This window comes from Plectropomus leopardus, chromosome 12 (genome assembly GCF_026936395.1).
Source record: "Plectropomus leopardus strain MGB_pleo_1.0 chromosome 12, ASM2693639v1, whole genome shotgun sequence".
Taxonomy (NCBI): Eukaryota; Metazoa; Chordata; class Actinopteri; order Perciformes; family Serranidae; genus Plectropomus; species Plectropomus leopardus.
Genome location: NC_142187.1, coordinates 30707814 through 30732007, shown reverse-complemented (window position 1 = coordinate 30732007; position 24194 = coordinate 30707814). Strand labels below are relative to the sequence as shown.

The 24194-nt window shown below is 40.4% G+C and overlaps 1 protein-coding gene across 9 annotated transcripts in view; it reads right to left on the bottom strand.

Annotated features, from left to right (window-relative positions):
- LOC121951210 (receptor-type tyrosine-protein phosphatase mu) overlaps positions 1–24194 on the bottom strand; it is a 211096-nt gene that overhangs the window by 41689 nt on the left and 145213 nt on the right. For 7 of the 9 annotated variants that reach the window (XM_088085802.1, XM_088085798.1, XM_088085796.1 and 4 more), the window contains 4 exons: positions 14255–14532; positions 9768–9848; positions 9059–9085; positions 4902–5095 (listed from right to left, as the gene is read on the bottom strand). In XM_088085802.1, coding sequence (XP_087941928.1) covers positions 4902–5095; positions 9059–9085; positions 9768–9848; positions 14255–14532 — 580 coding nt within the window. The remainder of the gene's footprint in view (positions 1–4901; positions 5096–9058; positions 9086–9767; positions 9849–14254; positions 14533–24194) is intronic. The other 2 variants (XM_088085800.1, XM_088085803.1) reach the window with 1 other exon arrangement.

Below are 24194 nucleotides of genomic sequence, written 5' to 3'. Positions count from 1 at the left end.
CTGATGGCACAACAGGCACAATTAAGCCAAATTATGAAAATACATCTCCACTGCCAGTCCACCGCTGTTTGGCAGGGGCGGGCGGGGTTTGGCTCCGAGCAGACTAGGCTGGACAAAAACATGTTATTGTTCTGATAGTCTAGCTTATGCAAAAAAAAAAAAAAAGTCTGCTTATACATTAGTATGCAGAGTAAAGATTCTGGAGCATTGATCGGAGGTTAAACAGATTTTTTTTTATGTTCGAGGGCTCCTTTTAGCGTGGTTAGCCATTGTCTTCAGTCATCAGCGATCAAAGACTTGATGGTTTCATTCATCTCAGCACTGTGGCAGGCAGCAGGCCGTTTGTCTCGCAAATAAAGGCGTTTTCAGACACCACACAAGGACATATTCCTGTACTAAGTCCTGAGGATTAGTGATTTTGCTGAGAAACAGCTTTAATATGCTAAAAATATGTCCCATCCTTCCAGTGAAGATGGAGGCACGTCTCAGAGATGGATTACAAAGGCCTCTCCTTCTTGTGTCTTGAGTAAGTGCACGGGCCAATGTCGCTGTCTCTGTCACTCTGAAGGATAAAGGTCTAATATCAAGCATCTGAAGACAAATCATCTTCCAGCCCAAAGGCGTCACCGGGCAACTTTATAATAGTTCTCTCTCAAACTGAGTGACCCTGCCTGTCTCAGATGCTGTGGTCTCATTCCTCAGGCTGTTTGGAGCCTGAAGTGAGAAAAATAAATTATGGTGATAAAGTAGTTAGTGTCCCAAGAGGTAGAGATTATATGAAGGCTTTCAATTTAAAGGCTATATACCCACAGTGGGAATAATTGGCTGCCTGAAATTCATTAGACAGTGATTGGAAAACAACGGCTGGCTCCACCTGTAAAGACTGTTTTGTAGTAAAGGTCGGCATTGTACTTTACTTTAGAGCATCTGCAGGTAGTTTATTTTTTCACCATCCTCAAATTATTCACATTGGCCCAGATCCAGCTTGGTATGTTTTTAATTACAGGCTACCTGCTGTACTGCAGTCCCAGCACAGTTGTGACGGCTCTCTGTCCGTAACCACTTTAAGTGAAAAGCACGATACTTTCTCTGCACACAATCACATATGGGAAAACCTACATACAGGAATGCAACAACAGAGTGCTTGACATACAATACACACCATGGCAAAGTAAAGAAAAAAAAAAGAAAAAAATAAAGAAAAAGGATGGTGACATAAAGAAGCAGAATTGTTTAGTGAGCTGCTTCTGAATTAATCATTTACTGTGTGAGAAAAGGAGACTCATTCAAACTGACGAGTGTTCATTTGTGGTTGGAGCCTATAGAAATTCTCACAAAAGGCTAGATGCAAAACATTTCCCTTTTCAGTAAAACAAGCTGAACACAAGTGAAGTACAATGACAACATAACACTTACAAAGCAGTGAAAGGACCAGTTTGTACGATTTACAGAATTAGAATATAACATCATGGGTATGTTTTCTTTAGTGTATAATCACCTGAAAATAACAATTGAGTTTTTGTTAGCTTATTAAGAGCAGGTCCTCTTCCATGGAGATCACCATGTTGTACTGCCAAGTTTCTACAGTAGCCCAGAATGGACAAACCAAACACTGGCTCTAGATTGGGATATTGGTGTTCAACCGCTCTGCAAAAACACTGATTTTTTAAATGTGAAACTGCTTTCTTAAATGTTTTAAGCAGTTTAAACATCCGCTTCTGTCTGTTTTGGAGACGAAGAGACCTATGCTTTCTCTATGCAGATAATTTGGCTCCTGGTAAAAAACCTCCTACAATTCTGGATCAGGAATAAGGTGAGCACGCATTAGCAGGTGCTGGGCTAGCGGCCCATCTGCAAGGTGCTGAACAGCATAGGAGAAACATTGATTTGTGACCATTTTTTAGCAGTTTAAATCATGGGGTCCATTTGTTTTGGAGAGGAAGAGACCTCTGTGGACAATTTGGTTCCCAGAAACAACTTCCTGAATGTCTGGATCTTTAGTTATCAGAGAAAAAAGGTGAGCAACACATTAGCAGGTGCTTGGTTAGCAGCCCTTCCCAGACATGAATGTAAAACTGCTTTATTTAGTGCTTTTACCAATTTGAATCAATGGGTCCATTTGTTTTGGAGAGGATGAGACCTCTGCAGATAATTCAGCTACTGTTAAAAACCTCCTGAACCTTGGGATCAGAAATAAGCTGAGCGCACAGTAAGTTATAAGAGAAAAAAGGTGATTGGCAGGTGCTTGGCTGGCAGCTGGTCTGTAACGTTCAACAGGATTGCAGAAACACTGATTTGTAACTTGAAACTGCTTTATTCAGTGTTTTTAAAAAAAAATGTTTTTAATCATCTGATCTTTTTTTTTTTGGAAAGAAGAGACCTCTGCTGTTAATTTTAGCTCGCTGTTTTAAACCTCCTGAGCAACAAACGCTTTAGGAATTCTGACCGGGAGAAGTTTCAGTTGATCGCAAACTGCAATCCTCACCACTAGATGCCACTAAATCCCCCTAAATCGTACACACTGTTCCCTTATAGCTTGCTTTCTGCTCATGGTTTACTAACTCAAACTGTGCATCGTGCAGAAGAATTTGGACATGCAAAACCTATGTTATAGTTTCTATTAAACATGGATTTATAAAGCTTTTGCAAAGTATACAACATGAGTCTGCAGAATGTGAAGTGTTGTGCATTTTTTATGGTTTACTCGAATTATCGGGTCCAAATTGTAAATTCTGCATTTGATGGGTTTGGCTATGTGATAACGAAACACAATAATTAATGTGAAGATCCAGACTTACATTTGTAATTAATTAGTACAGGGCCAAAAATCCACCAATGTGAGTCACTGTGATCTTACAAATTAATTAAATTTGACATTTTATTATGTTTTCAATTGATTCTGGCTCTTTATTTTCTGTGTAACTGTGAAGTGGTAAGTATGCTTTTGAAAAGCTTTATAAAGAAACATCAGAGTTTAGTTCTGAAGCATTTACGGATTTGAGAGTTTCTGATTATGGGGAAAAAACATGTCAGTGACACTGTAATGACTCAACAAAAAGTTTTTTAAAAAAATGACACTATTTGACACATTTCATCATCTGTGGACTGTCATATGCTTTGGTAACTTTGCATAGCTTCTGTTGGTAAATGCCCTTTTCAGACTGGATAAGACAGTATATGTGAGATGATGTAATCCCACAGGGCCTTAAAAAAATAGCCAACAAGCACCATCAATCTGTCAGGTTTGTGATATCATCTACAAGTTTCAAATAAAAACTCACAAATAACCAAAAGTATTGGCTTACCTCGTTTATCTGATCCAAAGTTAACGTACAGAATAACAAGAAGCATGGGTCAGAGAGAGATATAGTACAGTGTAAGTCAACAGGTTTAGAGGTGCACTGGGCTCCAATCTCATCATCAATAATAAACGGTTAAAAAGGGCATTAACCTTAAGACAGATTGATATAGAGAAGACAGCAGCGGAACACAACACACAAATGAATCGCTCTAGCCAAGTGAGAATGAGCTCCGTTACACACGTTTAGCATCCCATAGGAATTTTTTTTGGGGTGACAACTGGGTGAGGGGACAGGTCTGATTGTGTGTGCTGCTTCCTTTTGATTGACTGTTATGCATTCATGCAATGCCGGCCGCGTGAACCCAAAACACCTTTATTCATTATGAATTAGGCCCGAAGGCCAGCTCAAAGCACTCTAGCCCCTCAATGATCTGATGCTGCAGGTAGCAATGGGAGGCTGCATTATTTAATTCTGCAGTCATGAGGGGGAAGTGGGGAGTTAATTACTGATAAATCTGGCCCACACATAGAAGAACTAAGCTGGGAGATGAAGAGAGGAAGAGGAAAGCAAGGACAGAACGTAAGTAAATCACGGAAAAGAGATGAAGCAGGAGAGAGGATATATATGTTCAGAGGGTGATAAAAAAGATGTGATGAAAGTCAAAAAGAAGGTGAGAAGGGGGGAGGGGATCAATAAAGACAGAGGATGTGGGAATTAAAAAAGTGGAAATATCATCAGTGATGTCAGATGGAAAAAACTGAAGTGATAAAGATGAGTTTTTTCAAAAGAAGGATTTAGAAAGTATAGCTTGGAGCCAGTGTTATAACATGGCACCAGGGTGAGATGAGGCTGGCTGATGTGGTGCTGAGGGACGGCGAAGAGGCTGGAGCGCCGCCAAGCCCTGCCAGCCCTCCCGCACTAATGAGATGAAATGAGAGTGATGCTCTTCTGGGGCAAAATCTTTTCTTTTGGTGTCTGCGAGTGGCATGGAGTCATATTACGAATGCTGTTGTGTGACAACAGTCTTCGGAGAGCAGCCGGAGCCTAATCGGACCTGATTCAGATAAAGGAGGGGCTAACACACAGGTAGATGCTTCTAACTTTGTGTTTGTGTGTGTGTGTGTGTGTGTGTGTGTGTGTGTGTGTGTGTTTGTGTGTGTGTGTGTGATAGCGGGGGGAGTGGGTTGCATTTCAAGGTGGTCTACAGCTGAGTCTCCAAGGGGAACAGCAGCATTTGACACAAATACACACACACACACACACACACAGTGCACAATCGCTGCAAACAACATGGAACAGATGAACAACAAAACGAATCACACCGTAAACACACTGAGACGGGGTACATTAACAATTTATCATAAAAGTGCATCTGGGGAGAAACAAAACAGTTGTGCTGTGCAGTGCAAAACAGAGAGAGAGAGAGAGAGACAGAAAAAGAAAGAGACGGGTACAGAGAAAGAGACACAGGACAATTTACCAGGACACAGATGAAGCCTTGTATTAGACTGATAAACATTTCCACTCTCTGTGGAGACGTTACAGTCCATCACCAGGCTTTATTTATGTTTATAGCGGGGGATGCCGGCTGCGTCCTACCTCGTACTCCTCCTTGAAGCCGTAGCCCTCGGCGCACTTCATCTGGGTGATGTGCTGGAGGAGATCTGCCACTCGGATCGCCGGGTGCAGCTGACCCGTCTGGTACGGAACGTCAACTGGCTCCCGCTTCCTCAGGGAGTGAGTGTGCGACTGCACCAGGCTGCTGGTGTCGCTGCCCATGTTCTGGCTCTCATCTGTGGGACACAAAAAACAGGGACAGGCAGGTGAGGACGGAGAGGTGGGAGCTATAGCATGATTTATCAGTGTTATCTTAACATAAAGGTGACATAATGCTTGAAGCAGTAAACGGCAGAGGTATTTTTTTTTATATTTGGTCGCCTAGGTGCTGTCTCTTTTCAACCGGTACATATCTCAGTTACAACTGTTCTCATTAACAGATGGCACATTATCTCATTTACTGTTAAGCATTATGTCACCACCCTCCAGATTGACAAACAACTCTCAACTAGTAATCTGTTTGTTATGGATGGTCACAACAACACAACATCATTGAGTAATAGGATGAGTCATGTGGTGGGAAGGTTCAGGTCCATCTGTCTCAGTGTGTGGCTGGAAAGTATTTAATATTATAGGCCGACTCTTCTGTACGACAGCCTATAGCCATTAAAATACGAGGCCCTTCAACTGTAGCACTTAGACTATTAGCATTTAATATGGCTACTGTCAGAATAAAAGGAGTCAGCGGCCCTCTACTGCAAGAAACAGTATAGAGCGGTCATAAAAATCCACATGAAGATGCTGTAAAACAACAAGTTTACTTTTTTTTTTTTTTTTAAACTGGCAGTACAGTATGCTGGTTTGGGCTGCAGCTCATGTGGAGAGTCAGAGTCCATTCCAGCTCTTTCAAACTGTAATCCAGTCAGTGGCAGACATGAGGCACAGATGCTGTGGGGAGCCAGCGGACGATGGAGGGTGTCCAGAAACATGGAGGAGGAGGATGTGAGGGGGTGCGGTGGGCCACAGTGAGCATGTTGCAGCAGGCACCGTCAGAAGCATCACACAGACACAGCGTGGATTCAACCCCTGCCACCCGTTCTTCCCCGAAAAATGAAAAATAAAAAAATCAAACCTAAAAAAAAAATAAATAAATAAACAGGAGGGAAGCGGAGATGGGAGGAGAATGCATGGGGTGATGCTGCCATGGGGCATTGTACGTACTTTGACCATGCTAGGCTAATGGTGGCTTGGTGGCACGGTACGGTAGAGGGTGGTGAGATGCTAACATGTCCACTGGTCATGCAAATAAATGTCGTAATGTCCATGTCAGAAGCAGCTTCTCAGCTTGCTTTCTGAGTAAACACCACCTCCTTCCCCCAACCCAGGGCCCACTTGGGAAAACTTACCATTAATGGGCACTTTTTAGATAGCAGATACATAAGAGGTTACGTATGTAAAGAGAAAGAGAGGAGAAGAGAGAGGAGAGAGGGGATAAGCAACAATACAGCATGAGAACCTGTCACAGTAAGAGTGTTTTAGAGCTACGCTAAAGGGCAAGATCACATGCCTTCTCAGTCCAAACTGTCTACAGGTAGAAAGCCTAGTCAAGGGGGGATGTTGAGTGGATGGATGGGGCAATTTCAACAGTGCAAGACAAAAGTAAAAGAACAAAACAAGGAAGTCATGGATTTCAAGGGAGAAAATAATGGTGAAATACTGGTCGTATTTTTGCAGGGTGTCTACAGGTATTAGAAAATTAAATTTAATGTGTTTTTAGAGCTTTTCAGGGTATTTTTTAACCAAATTTATGACCGATGTTTGGTCAAATCATCTTTTTCCTATTCATCCATTGTAGGTAAGTACATACATCAATTTATCCTGTTGCTATAACAATATCAGTGTGGTGCTAATTAAGATCTGAATCTGAGGATATTATGTGATGCATTCCACAGTCGTGACTGTCTGATGTGCTAATTTGTGTGTTAACTTCTTGAACGGAGCCGACTGTGGACGCAAAATAAATTTAAATGCAAACTTAAAAAAAAGTTGTATGTATTGTATCGTATCATATCGTATTGTATCGTATCGTATCGTATCTCATCTCATCTTGGGCAGAGGTTTTATGTAGGAATATTGCAGTTTTTGCAGTGAATTAGGTACTCCACATTTTGCCAAAAGATTAGAGCAAGTATAATCAACTGTTTTTGGGACTGTTGTAGCCTGAAATGCCTGACTTTTCCAGCTTTTCCAGAAAATTGTGATGCAAGTTGCTATTATCATGCGTGTTTTTTCACTGTGAAATTGTAGGACCAAATAAAAATTTGAATTGTTTAAACCTATTAAGAAATATAATAAAGTATTAGGTTTTTGGGATTGATGCAGCCTGACATGCCTGATTTCATGGCAGCTTACCCCAAAAACTGCAATGCAAGTTGCAGTGTTAATAGCCATTTTTGCAATGACATTGTAGGGGCAAGTGAACATATTGAATCTTAAGTGTTTACACCTGCCACTGAACATAATACTGTCTCTTTACATTATAAAAATGTAAATAGACAGTATTATTTTTAGTGGTAGGTTTAAAGAGTTGTCATATCAGAAAGGTGGACTTTCATGCAGAAAAGTTCCAGTAATTTGGCAAAAAGAAATTAAAAGATGGATAACTGAAGACCTCACAAATCCAAATTTAAGACTCTTCAATTTATAAAATTGAATTTAAGACATTGTAAGACTTTGCAAGGACCTGCAGACACACTGATTTGGAATTAGCTGTAATTGTTTCAAATCTCTGACTTGCATATTTTAACGATGCCAATATATTTTTTTGAGTACTCTGACATTTTAAATTTCTCTAATTGCTATAATTATATTTGCATGTGCTAGTGGTGACACCTGTATTTAAGCCAATTTGAAAGGAAAAAAATTAAAAATAGCAATGTGTGATAAAATCAAAAACAGTACCAATCCTGTATGATCTAATTAGTTTTGATCATTAACCTCGACTGATGAGACAATGCTGTGACTGAACGTGTCACAACTGAAAGCATGTAACCTTTTCTGGCTGCGGCAATTTCATGTTAATTGTTTCATGCTTCATTAAACGTGGAACTAACATAAGCAGCTGTCACAACAGTGATGATGAAAGACACTGCTTAAAGTTGCACTTATGTGGAGGAAAAAAACTAGCTGTAAGTTGTGTGCTTGTACACGCAGTTGTGGTGAAGCTGGAGTAGAGTTGCTTATTGCATCTTTCTTCTTGGCCTTGAGTATTTAATTATTACAGTTGTAGTGCCCCACTTAGTAGCTACATTATGTGCTCGGCTGGTATAAAAAGCATCTGCTCGTTTAAGATGCTGCACTTTGGGCTGCTGTGCATATTCAACAAAAGGCCAGTAATAATTAACAGAAGAACAAAACGCTTTTTTATAATTCTATTTTATCACTGAACAGGATGAATAAACACTGGCAAAACCAAAACAAAAACAAGTAGGTCACTAGCAGTTAGCCAAAGGCAGGGGGAGCGACATTAAAAAGAATAATAGAAAAGGTTGTTGTTTTGGAGGGAGGGAGGGGAGTTAAATGCGTTGTGAGGAGAGAGGGGAGGGAGGGGAGGGCAGCACAGCTAATGCAAGACTTTAGATGCTCAGACCCAACGCATCCTGAAATTTTTTGGTGAGGGGAGGCTAAAGAGAGAGCGTTTTTCGGTCTCCCTCTCGTTAATTTCTGTTTGTGTCTCAGTGCAGCTGCTGCGGCTTCAGCACGCTGTAGCCTTGGCGCTGGGGCGAACTGCCCCCCCGTTGCCCCCCTTAGACACTCCCCCACATCCAGTCCACATGTCTGTCCATGCATATGAGAGGTCAAACACGTATGTGACATCACACGCACGACACGCAATGCGGATGGGATGGAGTGAAGCCAGCCTCAGCCCAGGAGAGCCCTTCGTTTGACGGGGGAGGGAGAGAAGGAGGGGAGGAAGGAGGAGGAAGAGAGGGGGAGGAGGGGGAGAAGCAGCAGGCAGGTATGAAGGTGAGGAAGCCATCTTTAGTCAAAGAGCCAACCAAACCAAAAATGGGAAAAAACAAAATCTGTGCTTTTTTTTGTCCTCACAGTTAAGTCTTCAAACAGCCATCTTATGAATGTAATTTTCTTCAACGTAGAATAAATAATCAACAGCAATGGGAAAAGAAAATGTGTCTCACCTAAGATAGCAGTTGGCACAAAGGGATCTGCTCATACCCCCAAAACAAGTGCAGAAGTTGGAGGAGGAAAGAGAGTTGCAGTAAATAAAAGAAGATAAATCCACAAAAAGCAACAATAACAAAAAATAATGGACATTTTTTCGGTTTCTTTCCAAGCGGCATAACAAGAAACTTTTCATATTTTTCAGAAAAGCTAATTATACACTAGGTTTAGTTGATTATAAATCTAGCTGCCCCTTACTCCATCTAATCAATGAGCTGTGATCTGATTACATAAGACATACAATTATGCATATTATATGGAGAAACTGAAGTCATGATTGAACAGCTAAATTCCATCTCGGCAAAGTGATAAAAAACGCTTTCTGTGATAACCAGAGATGTAGCCGTGTGTAAAACCATCTAAAGTCAATTTATCTACCTTCTCATTTGTGAAATCGTTTTCTAATTTTTAAAGCAATAAATTCATTCATACCACATATTACTTTATTACTGTGTAATTTATCCCAAAAGAATATCCAACCAAGAACATAAAACTAATTAACACTTGTTTAGAAATGCTGTCTCTTATTAATTTATCCTGACAGTTTTGCAGGTTTCCTGATGACTGAATTTCACACCTTCTGGTTTCACTCAACATCACTGCTTCCATAGTAAACACTTCTGTTGACACACAGGATTAGCGTGATGAAATACAGTGTATGTTTACCTGGGTAGTAGGAGTTGGTGGGGATGGAAGTACTCAGAGTGTTGGCTTTAGGCAGCGTGAAGGAAGACGGTGATGATCCAGCTAGAGATGAAGAAAAGAAAACAACACAAGGCAATCAATAGTCTGGCATTGCTCAGTGGTGGAGGTAAAAAAAACTTTTAGTTACAGAAAAACATGAAAATGCTAAAGTACCCAACTGCATTGCCATTGCAATATGTACCGGCAGCTGTTATTTGTTAATGCACAAATAAAATTCCACTAACATTCACTGTATGGTGGCTGCAGCAGAGACGTCAACAGACTAAACTAATATTGCACGATGTAAATGGATAAATATATATTAGAGACAATCAAATTATTTGTATGTTCAGTATCATATTAGTAGGTATTAGAAGTATTAGTATTGTTAGTATAACATCTATATTAATATATATTCTGCAATATTCTGCTGTACAATATTTCATCACTTTCTGTGTAATAATATTTTAGGCTATATTTCCACATCTATGCAGTAAATATACCACAAATTATGTGCGTATCTCAGTTAACCTATGCAACTATCAATTACTTTCTCTATGAGTGAAAGGTTTAGACTACACTGTAAACAGATTTTGTTTTTCATTTTTATTTTATTTTATTTGTATTTATGTCATATTTGTATCCTTATTTAGTTTTTAATCACTTTGTTTTTCTTTGTTTCACTCCTCGTGCTTCTGAATCTTGAGCTGCAGTATTATCTTTTAAAAAGTAGTGTACTGCTGATATTAAGTAACATAAAATGGAAATGCTCAAGTACAGCTGGATATGTCAAAACTATATAGTTGTGTAGACGTATTAGGTTATTTTCCATTACTGATTGTACCACAGCTCCTTATACGGGCATTAGAAAAAATGTTTTTCATCTTCTTTATTAACTGAGTACTTCACTCTCTTAATGATCATTTCTATATCAATTACCCATCGCATGTTACCTTGAATTTGTAAAGAATTTTTTTTTTTTTTTCTCATTTGCCTCAAGTGAATGAAGAACACAAAAACTGAAAAGAAAAATCTTGATGAATCGAAGTCACAGGGGTTCACGTTTAACAACACCAAAGTAATATCAAAACATCCTTTGACCGGGCGGCCTCTAGCTCACCTGCGAGAGTGTGTGCCCCATATGGCGAGGCCTTTGAAGCAGCCCGGTTTCGAGTCCAGCCCGTAGCCCTTTACTGCGTGTCAACCCCCCTCTCTTTCCCACACTTCCTGTTGTTCTATAGCTGTCCTGTCCATAAAGGGAAAATTCCCTCAAAAATAATCTTTTAAAAAAACAAACATCCTTTTACAAATTCTCACACAACAGCTCATTCTTGTGGGGAAATGTCCAGAAAGTGAACTTATCTATGCTTTCTTCAAAGCCAGACTCCATTGAAAAAAACAAATAATTTTACCTTGCTTAATACAGCGCTGCTGGTCTAGCACTGTCTCAGTTAGTTAGTTAGTTTGTGTTATTGTTTAACTTTGGTGTTTTAAAGGATTCACCAAAGTCACAAAATAACACAAACACACTGAGGGATCGAGGTAGCAGTACACCAGCAGCTCCTGTGTTCAGCGAGGTAAAATTATTGTTTTTGTCAATGGAGTCTGGCTCTGAAAAACATAGTCAAGTTTCACTTTTAGTTTAGCTCACCCGCCTGAAAGGGCTGTCAGTTTGGGAAGTACTGAGCATACAATTGGATAAATGACACCTGGATTATGCTGCTCGAGTTGTGTGAGAACTTGTAAATGTTTTAATTTAGTTTCACTGTTGTTAAATGTGGACCCCTATGACTACAATTCAAGAATTTTCTCCTTTGGATTCTTTGTTCACAGAGAAAGCATGCAAAAAAAATCAAAGTTTTCTTCAAAAATTCATCGTAACACAAGGTGAGTACCTGATATACAAAAGGTCATTTGGTTTGTGAAGTATTTCTGTAAGTGAATGAGGACTCCTAATGCAACATAAACAGAGCCTACCATGCTAATAGGGTGATGAGTGCAGTATGTTCAGGACTATAATCTGTCAGCTTTCATGTTTTGAGCCCAAATGACACTATTGACAGTCATGTAAGGTCACGGAGAGCGTGACAGGGCTTAGGTTCAGTATTGAAGACATTACACTGATAGGCAGAGTAAAAAGTAATGCATTTAAATCGTTTGGCAGACAGAGGGCCAGATTTGAACATCCTCACTAACAGACAGTTAATCAAGGTCAGAGCATCTTTGGGGCTCATCCCCTGCAGGGGTGTGGAGACAGAAGCTGCTGTGGAGTTTTAATCTGATGGTTTTGACTGGGATTATACCAGGTCAAGCCCTGGGTGCAGACTTAGCTGAGCTGTCCATCAACAAAGGTATTAACTTTAACCTGGGACGAAGAAAATTAATAGGTTATCGCACCAGGGCACATCTCATATGTGTTGTGTGAACTGCAGACAGAAGGCTGCTGAGTTTAGGACCTCGCAGCAGCAGAGCGTTCGTGTTTACAGGTGAGCTGTGAGGTCGGGTTTTTGGGTTTCAAGCGGCCTTGAGTATTAATCACAGTACAAAAGTCCCAACAATTTGTTAACAGGTGTTCACACAACTATTAACGCAGCTACACTCTTAGAAATACAGGTTCCAAAAGGGTTCGTGCTGAAGGGCTGAGGTTCTACCCAGAACTGTTTGCTTCAGAAGAACTGTTTTTTGAAGAAAGGGTTCTTTGTGTGATTACGAGCTAAAACCATGATTAGTGGGAGAGATATCCATGGGTACTGTAGTCAAATACTATTTTTAGAGCCCCCCTGAAAGGGTTCTAGATGAAACCTTTGGCAAAACCATCTGGGTGGGTTCTAGATGAAACCCTTAGAATATAAATGGGTTCTCTGTAGAGCCTGACGAGTGGGTTCTGGACCTAACCTGTGGAATATAAATGAGTTCTCTGGAGAATCTCCTGGGTGGGTTCTGGATTGGAACCTTAAAAAGGTTCTGGATAGAACTTCTCATAGGGGGTTCTGGGTGGAACCCTTCACAGATGGTTCCAGGTATTACTTTTTATGTTAAGTTCTCAGTAGATGCGCCTGAAACGGTTCCACTTGGTTGGAACCAATAAGGGCTCTCCAACGGGAACACGCCAAAGAACCCTATATGGTTCTAGGTAGCGCCTATATTTCTAAGAGTATATAGAACTTTAGTGCCAGTATCAGCAGCCTAATAGTGAATTATTAATATAACTAAATTTAGTTTACTTTTAGTTAATTTCACAAAAATTAATTAGAGAAACTAAAGAAATTTTGAAAGGGAATATGTAAAAAGGGCAGAACAAACCCTGGAGGGCTCGTGAAGAGGGATGAATCTCCCACTGATCAAAATCTTTCTCTAAATCATATCAGAGTCTTTTCCATCAAAGTAAATTCTGTTAAACTGTTTTGAAGAAGCCGGTTCCCCATTGGCCACCACTAGAGCTGGTAACAACGGGCAGCTTTTCAAAAGCTCAAAAATTAACTGTCAAATCATTTGCACTGGCTGAATAAAGTCTCGGTTAGAACAAGGCAAAAAAAGAAAAACAAAGAGACATTGAGACAGTTCCTCATTAAAAATCCATTTCAACGCTAATTTATGAAACTGGAAATGGTAAATGACAAAAAAGGGGAAAAAATTACCTTCATCATGGTAATAAGAAAAAGTCATATGGCCTCACGCTGAGTTTTGATAGCCATTGTTACGCAAATTTAGCTTTTTTTTTTGTAGTGGGAGTCAAAACAAATATGATTCAAATCCTAACCTAAAAGCAAAGGCAGATATTTCACACTGCAGATGAGGATTTAACCCCTTAACACCTGGGTCGACACCAGTTTTCTGGTGATGCGTTCAGATGCCTTGCACAAGCATTTAAACCTCTGAAACCTGAGAAAATGTTTTTGATTAAAAAAGACAACAGAAAATATAATGAGCAACTTAGCAATAAATGTCCCACAAATTGACAAAAATTTGTACGAGGTGACAAAAAATGACCTGAAAATTAGATAAGGGTAAAAGGATGCTATAGAAAACAAGGTCTTTACTTATGGTTCTTAAAATTATATATTTAAAGTTATGTTATAAAAAATATATAGCCTGTGCATGTAATTTTTAGCTCTTTCATGTTTTATGTTGTTGTGGTTTTTTCTTATTTTCTGGTAATTTTCTCATAACTTTTTACTAATTTCTTCTCCTGTTAAGCTGCATATTGCATTTTTTGCCCATTTTGTTTCTGCTTAGGTCTCAAGGACTTAACACACACAAGATTGAGTTTTTCTTCCCCGAATGTGTTCCACAGTTCACCTGGAAGAGGACCAAGAGTCACATTTTTCTCAGCGTGTCCCAGTGTGACTATTTCCTGTGCAGCCAAGTCTGATTTCTTTCTCACCTGACCAAACCAAATAAATTGCTTCCCCCATGCTCGGTGTGCGTGACCGCAAAAGGCAGGTGAGGCTGACTCAGGGCCATCTTACCTCTGCCGTTGAGAGTGAGCGCGCACTCGCTGCGGCCGTTGAGAGTGAGCGCGCACTCGCTGCGGCCGTTGAGTGTGAGCGCACACTCGCTGCGGCCGTTGAGTGTGAGCGCACACTCGCTGCGGGTGTTCAGCGTGTGGTTGTGTGTGTCCATGAAGGACAGCGCCTCGTCACAGTTGGTTCCCTGCTCCGTGTAGCTCTTGTCCATGGAGTTGACCATCACTGTCATCTCCTGGCGGGTGCTGTTCAGTGTCTCCTTACGCTTCTTGGCCAATTTCCTTTGCAGGGGGGGAAGAAATAAAAACAAACAATCAGACAAAAGCAACAATAAGTGCACTTGAGCGGCTCTGATATGATGCTGGTAGCGATGACTCATATGTAATGAGATGGCTGAGCTAATGTGCCCTGGGTTGTGGTCACATTAGGTTTTATTAGGCTCCAGATGCTTTTTCAAGCAGCAGATATAAATCCTTGAGGATGTGGAAAGGTGCGACACCCTAACCCAAATACATCAGGGGCCCTGATGATTTAAAATTAGCTATAGTATTGGGTGAGTGGGGGGGGGCTGGAAGAATTAGAGTTGTGAACGGTGAACTGAAACAGTCAACCTGCTTTTATTGACCTACTTTGAGTTGATGTGCTGGAGCCTACAAGCAATCTGTTCCTGATCAAACACCATTAAGGCATTGTGTACGCAGCGAACACACGAGAGAAACACACACACACACACACACACAGACACTGATCACATGTATGCACACACACCGTCACACGATGATTCTCCTTATGTAAAAGCAGCTGCTGAGCTCAAATGTCACCTGTCCTGGCTGCATTTCACTGACTTGATTCCAACAAAGCAACAATCTGGCCAATGTACTACATGTATATTTATCAAAGAACAATACACTTTATACATCAGGCAAGACTTTAAAGGGCAAGTGCTGTTTTTTCAACCAACCAATTTTGAAATTGGTCCAGTATTGAGCAAAAATGTAAACAGGCTACAATATTACCACTTGGGGCAGTTGTGCTTGGGACTCAAGAACTTAACTAACTATTGAAACTGATTTTGAAACAAAAATCTTAGATTAGGGGTTCCTAAAGTTTTACTGATTTATTGCCATTTTAGAAAAAGTCATGACCCTTACTTCTGTATGATATGCTAGCACAACAATCAACAGTGACATAGCCTGTAACACTCATATTACATTCTACTTTTTCCCTTTTTTAATATGTTTGATAGTAATGAAATAGAGACAGTATTGTGTTAAACACATAGCAGTCGATAAACAGCTTCTGCAGGGGTAAATCAATACCACATGCACAAACCACACGCAGCGCCGCAGTACAACCCAGATGTTAGAACCGCTAATAATAATAATGGCACTGTATTATGTTTATTTAAATATAAATTGGGCGGATGTGTCCCCACCCAATGAACATTTTAATATCTGCTTTGCCATAACGGCCTGAATGCTAAAGCCAAAATCACCATTAAGCTAAATTAACATCTTTCCAAAACAGTTTTAACAAAATCTGAACATTATAAACTGGAGGTAGGATTTATTGTATCAGACTGCATTAGCTGTAGGTAGCTGAAATAAAGTTAGAAATTAAGTTAGTAGATTGTCCCTCAAATAGCAGAACCAGGCCATTGAATTTATCTTATTTGCATTTGTGATATTTTCCTTTTGACATGTGATACTTTCCTTTGAAATCTTCTCTATGTGTGACATTTCCCTGACAGTCATGAATTAGTTTTATTTATTTCCACCTGACTCATGATCTCAAAGGAAGCCGGACTGTCAAAACCACTAAAAAAAGTGTTAGCTGCAACAATGGTTTGTCCAGCTTCTGTATCCTCACTGAATAAATATGCAACAAAGAGAACATGCAAAAGTTTGAAAAGTGTTTTTGGGTTCAAAACAGTTCCCCCTCATTTAAACCAACCCCTGACCCAGCTGAAGTGTCCTAAGTAAGACTGTAAATCCCCGAAGAGGCTGAAGCTGACCCTGACCTCTGACCTCCCTGAGATTGGAGCCACTTGCATGAGAATATCTCCCCATGGCGATAAATAATGCATCACATTATCACTCTGAGGAGTTAACCCTACTCTATTTCCACAGAAGTTTCACAACAGAAAAAAATGGCAAACAGCTTGAGCCGGAGCACACTGTAAGCTATAGCCGTATCTGATGCCCGCCGCTGCTCTGTAGCTGGAGGGGAGCGAGCGGCGTAAGAATTAACTATGGCAGCCCTCACACTGATCCTCGCACTTTGTTGCTCTCTGTGTGACCCCTCTGCCTATTTGAATTGCAGTCTCTCACGCGGACAACTGCGGTCTAATGATGCACTCCTGCTGCTTTGTTTTCGCAAATCTCCTCTGTTTATTCAATTTTGTCGCTGTCTGCTGCCATATGGCAACAAGCCCCCGCTGCCTTCAAACAGTCATTTGCTCTGAAGGCCGCGACGTGAGGCTAATAGTGGATCCGTTCTTCAGAAAGCAAAGTGACAAAGTAGTGACATTTTCATCTGCTGGACTCACTTTTCGTCTTTAATCTGCAATTAGAATCGGGAACAAAATGGCAATCTTGTCTCTTTTTTTTTTCTTTTAACGTTATAGCTTCATTTTGTAATCGGGGGGGAATGAGGAGGGGAGGGGGAGCTGTGTGCACCCCAGGCAATATTAAGACTGATTCGGCACTGTGTGCACTCATGGAGAAGACTATTAAGAACCACCATAATCCAGGTTTTAATACTGTATCGCTGTTCTTATTTCTGCGTCTGTAAGGACTTGGATTTCCGTTTTCCTGGCCTGTGTAACAGCTGAAGAACGAGCGTTGGAGATAAACGAGGCTGCACAGACACCAGTGCCAAAATGAGGAAAGCACCAGCAATACTGGGATGTTTGCAAGGCACCGTGGGTGTTAGATGAAGATTAATTGGCATGCTATTCTCTCTTCATTTGTAAGAGGGGAAAATTTAATGATAGATGACTATATTATAGGGTCTGATGTGCTGACAGAGATAGTGCGAGCAAGTGTACAGTAGAGTGTTTTTGCATTTTGATGAATGTGACCATTTATCATATCCCCTGATAGTTAGCGTAAAGCTGCATGTGGAATGATTTCCAACAAAAAAATATATATTATAGAACTGATTGCTTGCAGGCATGCCTGACATTAAAATCACAAATTTCTTTGAACAGCAGTGAATGTGCGTGTGAAGGGGAAGAGACAGACAGATGGCAGAGGTGTTTGTAGACATAAAGAGTGAGCAAACACTCCAGGTGACTATATTAGGCAAGTCTCATTAGAGGGATTGTCTGCAGCTCTGTACATGACAGGCGTGGCACATCTAGGATCTAAGTGAGCAGAGCTCCTAACTCCATGAGTTCAGCGACAACAAAAAGGAAGCCGCATGAATTGTATGTCTGTGCGTGTTTTGCCAGAATCTCTGTTCTGTGGGAGGTGACGCTGCCGCGACTTCTAAAACAGGAGCTTCAAAACCTCAAGCTCAGCATGGTGGGCCTCGTTTCGGCGCTGGAGCAGCCTAAACCTTGTGACATCGGGACAAAGAGGGCTTCATTAGAAGATCCGCACACATCCGCAGTGCATGGGTGTGTGTGGGTGTGTGCGTGTTAGATGACTGACACACAGCTGGGAGGGGCAACAGAAGCGTCTTTGATTCACGCAGTGGGGGCATCTCAGTAGTTGTTTGCACTGCGTCTCATTTTAAACTTCTCTCCATCTTTAGTGCATTCTGTTATGAGGCTGTCTGTCCATCCATCACAATTCCATCTATCCAGCCCTCTGTTTATTTACCTTCGTAAGAGAAACAGCAGAAACACTGGTACACCTTTATATATAAGGCAATTCTTGGTCTGACAAATGCTCATACAGAAATTGGGAAAAGGGCTTTTGGGTATTCTGCACCCTCAGCCTGGTATTTGTTGCAGAATGAGTTGAAAGTCAAGGAGCTGGTGTCATTAAATTAGTATTTTGACAGTGCAAGAAGAACTTAAATGAATTTCTTTCTTTTCTTTTTGGTGTCTAGCCACCTTGCTCCTTCATTATGGCTTGTCAGTCATTTTATTTTATAATAAAAATAATAAACATAATTAAGTATGGCCTAAATTACGTATTAAAATGTACTGTAGTTTAAAATTCTTCCTTTAAAACCACTTATATCATGTGATCTTCTAATGTATTCTCTTTCTATTATTGTTTTCTAAAGCATGCAATTTTTTAATTGTCACAAGAACACATTTTTTATGTTTATACCATAGTTTATATGATTTTTCTTTGATTATAATGGCACTATCTGTATTATGCCAACACATGTTGTATGCACTTAAGTAAGAAGCTGCTGAGAGCAACTGTGTAAAGTGCCAAAGTGTGAACGACAGATGTTTGTAAATGACACATCATTTTAAAATTTATGCACTGAAACTTCATCATTCCATGCATGACATCCCTTCGCCGGCTCGAGCTGCTCTTCCTCTTTCCCTTCCTCATCAACATTCAGAGCTCGTAGGTGCAAAAATCTGCAAGGCTTGTACCAATTAATGTGATTCTTGCTGCATGTTCGGCTTGTAAGGTTTAATGAAGGTGTTTGCCCTGAGCACATTGTGTTATACATGGTACATTTAGTAGGCCTCCCATTTTGACACAGAGTGCAGAGGAGGATATAATGAAAAGTAAGATTTATAAAGAATGATGATTTGTGCGTTTCTGTGTGTCTTCAGTAAAAAGGAAGCTATTTAGATATTAAAAGTAAATTACAAATGCTAACAGTGGCTGATTTAATTTAGATTTTTCTCTCTTCTTGATAAAACACTGCAGGAGTTTAGTCACTTGCAGCCTGGAAAGTGGCATACAGGTTTGTTTACCATCAGGGCCACTCAATAAAATGTATGCACTCATCGTATCATCCGGGATTTATGATATAAGTGACCACATGCCAGATGGAAATGGAACCGGTCTCTCCTGAATGAAATTGTTTTTTATGAGCTGATATAATGAAACACTGTGCGGAAACATCAAGCGTAATGCCAATATTTATGGACTGCGTTCATGAGCAGATATGTTGTGCAGGTATTTTATAATTTCATAATAATCAATTTTTAATAAACTCATCAGGGTTGAAAAATCAGGCTGTAACGGTATATAACAATAACGACTTGATATCGATTTGATATAATGGGTTTATATCAAACTTTCCATACATAAGGGCATGGGTAACAGTTAACCTATCATTGATGCAGTCTACTGGAAATTAATTTCTTTTTTTAAAAAATATAAAAAGGTTGGTTTATATTTACTAATAATACATGGGATTTATGTTACTATGTAATTGAAGACACATTTTATTCCATTTATTTGCTCCTTTGACTCTTTTTTTTTTGCAAATATTGAGAGTTGGTTCATCAAGATAAGCAGTGAATGGCACCACAGAAGACCACCGCAGAAGATAAGGGTGCAATTAAGCGAATATCATCACTTCTGGCTCCAAAAATCTGAGATGGCAACAACCAAAATGCTGAAATCGAGGTTTCAAAACATGAGTGCAAAAACTGATGGGTGATGGCGTTTATGTCCATTATTTTTATGCAGTCTATGGATGCAATGAGATGATGCAGGTACAAGTGCCGGTCAAACCTCAAGTGAGAGCACACTGAATAATGGAAATAATGAGTAAAAGAAAGAAACTAATATTACAGCTCAATTTGGCCAACAGCCCCACAAACATAAGCATGTTAAAAGCCACCCAAAGACAAAAAAAGAGCTTGTAGTGGCTGCTGCAACAACTTTACACAGTTATCATTTCTAATCATGCATCATCATTTATCATTTCACTGAATCTGTTTCAGTTGCATTTAGTTGCATTCACAGTTTATTGAATGTTTTTTTTTCGTTTTTCCCTTTCTTGCCATTTTAACTCAGTTTTTGTTTTTATGTGCAAATTGAAAATGTGCATAAACAGGTGGATGGAAAAGTACAATAATGTTGTGAACACAACTTCTTCACGCTGCACCCCAGTAACCAAAACATCTGTCAGTGCAGGTTTAAAGCTTTTTCACTGAAAACAGTTGCCTGCAGATTTTGGAAATCATGCAGTGAGAGCGGTGAGAATGAAGCAAACATTGACGTTTTAGATGGAAAACAAAAACAATGAACTAAAAGATGCTAAAGCACTTGGCAGCCATGAGAGGAAGTGCACAGCAAATTAAACTGCAGTGTAAGTTATTCAGTCTTTGTGCAGTCGTTGCCTTAAAGGAAACATCAGCATCTCATGTTTTACTATTAGCTGATGGCCTGTAATCAAGGGCCTAAAATTTGTTCGATACTACTGGATTCAATTCATCTCATCTTATAAGGTGAAGAACATATATTGGTTAATTATATGCGAGACGTCCTCAGATCACATACCTGAGGTTTGCAAAGCGCTAGACACGCCTGCCAAATCAGTCACAAAGTGATACAGTAGGTCTGCTAGTATTTAACATTCCTGCCACATGACAGATGAATCCGACTCTCAAGGGAACAGAGACCCAATCGCAACCCTTGCCCTGCGCTATTGATCTCTCTCTTGTCCCCAGCAGCAGCAGTGGGCGCAGCGGCCGGTACGGCCACCTGATTAAAGGACGGTCATATACTTGATCACACATGTAACTGCATCCCTAATGAGCGCTCTGACTGATGTTGTGTTGCCAGCTAGGCCACCTCTGGCAGTGTACCCAAAGTGCATATTTTGGCGACTGCAGGATGTTCTGATGCCTTTAAAAGACTTTGATGAATGCATGAGAGCATTAATGGGGTTCATCAATCATAGAGGTGTTGTAATCTCACGGCTGGCAACAAGGCTGTCATCAGAACTGCAGATGAACACTTCAGAGAACGCTCCACAGGAGAGCATCTTAAGAAAGCAGTCTATAGTTGATTTATAGATAGAAACTTTGGGTTTATGCAACATATTAGTTATGTTTGTTTATGAGCTGAGCTACGACACCCTGAGAAAAGTAACATCAGGGGTGAAAGGACTAAACACCTATCCTACAGAGCAACTCTGCAGTGAGTTGCAACATTTCCAGCTCCTGCTTTAAAACCATGAGGTGCAAATCGACTTTCCAGTTAGCTAACATGCTTCTGGCATTGCTTGCATTGCCTCTCAGTGCCTATGATGAGCACTAAATCCCTTCTGTATGCCATATTTGCCTTTTTACACAGAACTAAACAACAGTGGCATCATGTTGCTCCAGTGTGTGATTTTAGACAGCATGCCGGCATCGCAGAATCAAAAGAGGAATAAAGTTTAACACAATACTGTCTACCTCTTGTGTGAAATATAAGATATGGGTCTGCAGCCTTGTGACAGAACATGGCAATAACAATCATTTACATCTCTGTTACATGGTGGCTGATTTTGTCCTCTTTTTGGAGGTTTTCCCAGTTTGCGGACGTTTTCAGTTACTGTTCTTTGAGTTAGATGCTAACTGCTGCTAGCTGCTTTGTAAATATCCATGGATGTATAAATCTCCCACCAATCGACTGCACACATAACAGCTATCAGAACATCACAGCCATCTTGTCTGTGTGTCAGTCCTGCAGGCTGTCCCCTTTTAATGGGACAGGCTGCTACTACCTCCAAAAAAACTCTGTCCTTTGATTCCATGATGATGGTAATGATGGTACCTTTTACACAAAACGGTGAGGCGGCATAACGGTGGGATATTCCCACCTTGAACAGGCAGTGGGAAAGAAGCTAAGCACACAAGAGACACATATGAGGAGAAGATGGTGGTTTGGGTGGCTGTGGTGTTGAATGGGCTACCCTCGCTCACTAAATCATCATTTTGAATTTCACTCACTCATGATGTGCAGCTGCATCACTTGTCAATGGCCTAGAACAGAAGGCTCTTAGTTTTAGCCAGTAATGCAGGGCTGGTGTTAAAGATCCTTATGTATTTAGCTGATCCAAACACCTACAATATACAGCAACAGCAAGGACTAAGTAAATAAAAATCAATCAAATCTCCATCAACTTTGTTAAGGGAATTTCATCCTTTGAAATAATGTATTACACCCTCTAGCCATTCATAAATAAATTGTTTCAATGGGCATCTTGCATGTGAAAATGTTCTGGGGTTGTTGCAATTTCCACCAGAGGATAATATCATTTGTTCCAGAAATCTGAGGTGCTGTGGTTATATATTTATTTACTCGTTCTCCAACCGTGTTTTATTATCTTTAGTATTTGCTGCTGTCATGGCACGTTCCCAAATGGGGATCATTACTCCTTCAGCTTATCTAACTGTATATTATGTTGTTATCTTGTCAGCTTTAGAGAGGAGTCACAACATTCAGAGCCCACTCTTTACCTGTTTTTTAAATCTTAAGAGTAAAACGCCCAATTCATTTTGACACATGATGAGGCTGGAGAAAAACACGGACATGGTACTTTTGACATCACACATACAATAATATCTGAATGGATGCGATTTGGTTTAACTGCTCATACACATCCAGCTAAGTGCTTGGTGCAAATGTGTGAAGGTAGATGTAATTCATTGTGACGGCCTCAGGCCCGTTTCACACACCACGTGTCAGCAGTGCGTGAGCAGCACCGAACGTGTTGTTTTTTTATTTTGGTGGCCATGTTACCAAATTAGAGCATTTACACTGCCCGCCTGAGCAGCGCTTGTCAGCTGCGTCTAAGCCGCAACGCATCTAGAGAAACCGTGGCTCGCCATTTTTTTACGTGTGCTGCATTTGTCAGCAGAAATAGACAGCGAAAATGCTGTTTTGATGATTATCGTGACACTATACAGGATTCAGGATTTGATTGGGTTTAGGAGTGGGGAAGAAACATCCATCACCGTCTGTCGTCTCCTAACGACTCTCATTATAACATGGCGTGCCCCAGGCACAACATTTAGCTTGAAATCTGCAAAAGCAGCCTGAAAATGCTGAAAATATTATAAGGTTGCATGGGAGTCTATGGGGCACAGCTATGTAGATGTCGGATCCTTGTCGGAGCTGGCCAAAGCTGCACTAGGACTGGCCACTCTGTGTGAAGGGGCAGGACTTAGCAAAGGGTCAATTCCAGACTCAAGGCTTCAAAATGACAACCCATAAACCAATGTGTGACATCATGGTCGCTACGTCCATTATTTAAACCGTCTATGATACGAGTCACAAAAGAGAATATCAGTCATGGACATAAAGTGAGGGGACAAAGGGCCCTGCCCTACTTCTATCACTTTTGCTCAAACCACGTCCATGTTTGAACTTCTCATTTTGATCTCTACTACACAACTATAAAGCTTCATGACTCGCTTACATGGTGGCATTATTATTTCATTGACAAAATCTGTCCACAGACATACAGACAAATAAATACCTACAAAGTACTCAAAAAAGCTTCTGTGGTATTTCCCCACTACAATTGGTGTCACCAAGACCGAATTCGCCATGACGACACACTCACAGACTCACAAGGGGAAAACAATACCAGCTGACACAAAGTTGTCGCGTCTGGTAAAAAAGCTGGGCAGCATTCGAATGTTGAGTTACAATGCAATTGTCAATGTTATGAGGCTTGAAAATTTAGAATTGTTCCGCACAGCTCTAGCCGTATTGTCCTTCAAATGGGAGAATAAATTTCAAAATCTTCATCAAAGCACATGAAAAATAGCTATTAAATCCCTAACTTCTTGTGAAAAATAATGTATTTACTTATAATTGTACACACTATCATCTTGGCTTTATGCAAATGGCCAATTACCCAAGAAAACACAACTTGCATGTAGCGCTTAAAAAACACAAAACTGATATTATGATTGTTTCACAGTCTCATCTCTTCGTGCTTAGCTCGGTCAATGTGTGCGCTCAGCTTTGATGACACCGTTCCTCCAAAGTCATCGGGGCTTTTCAGCCAA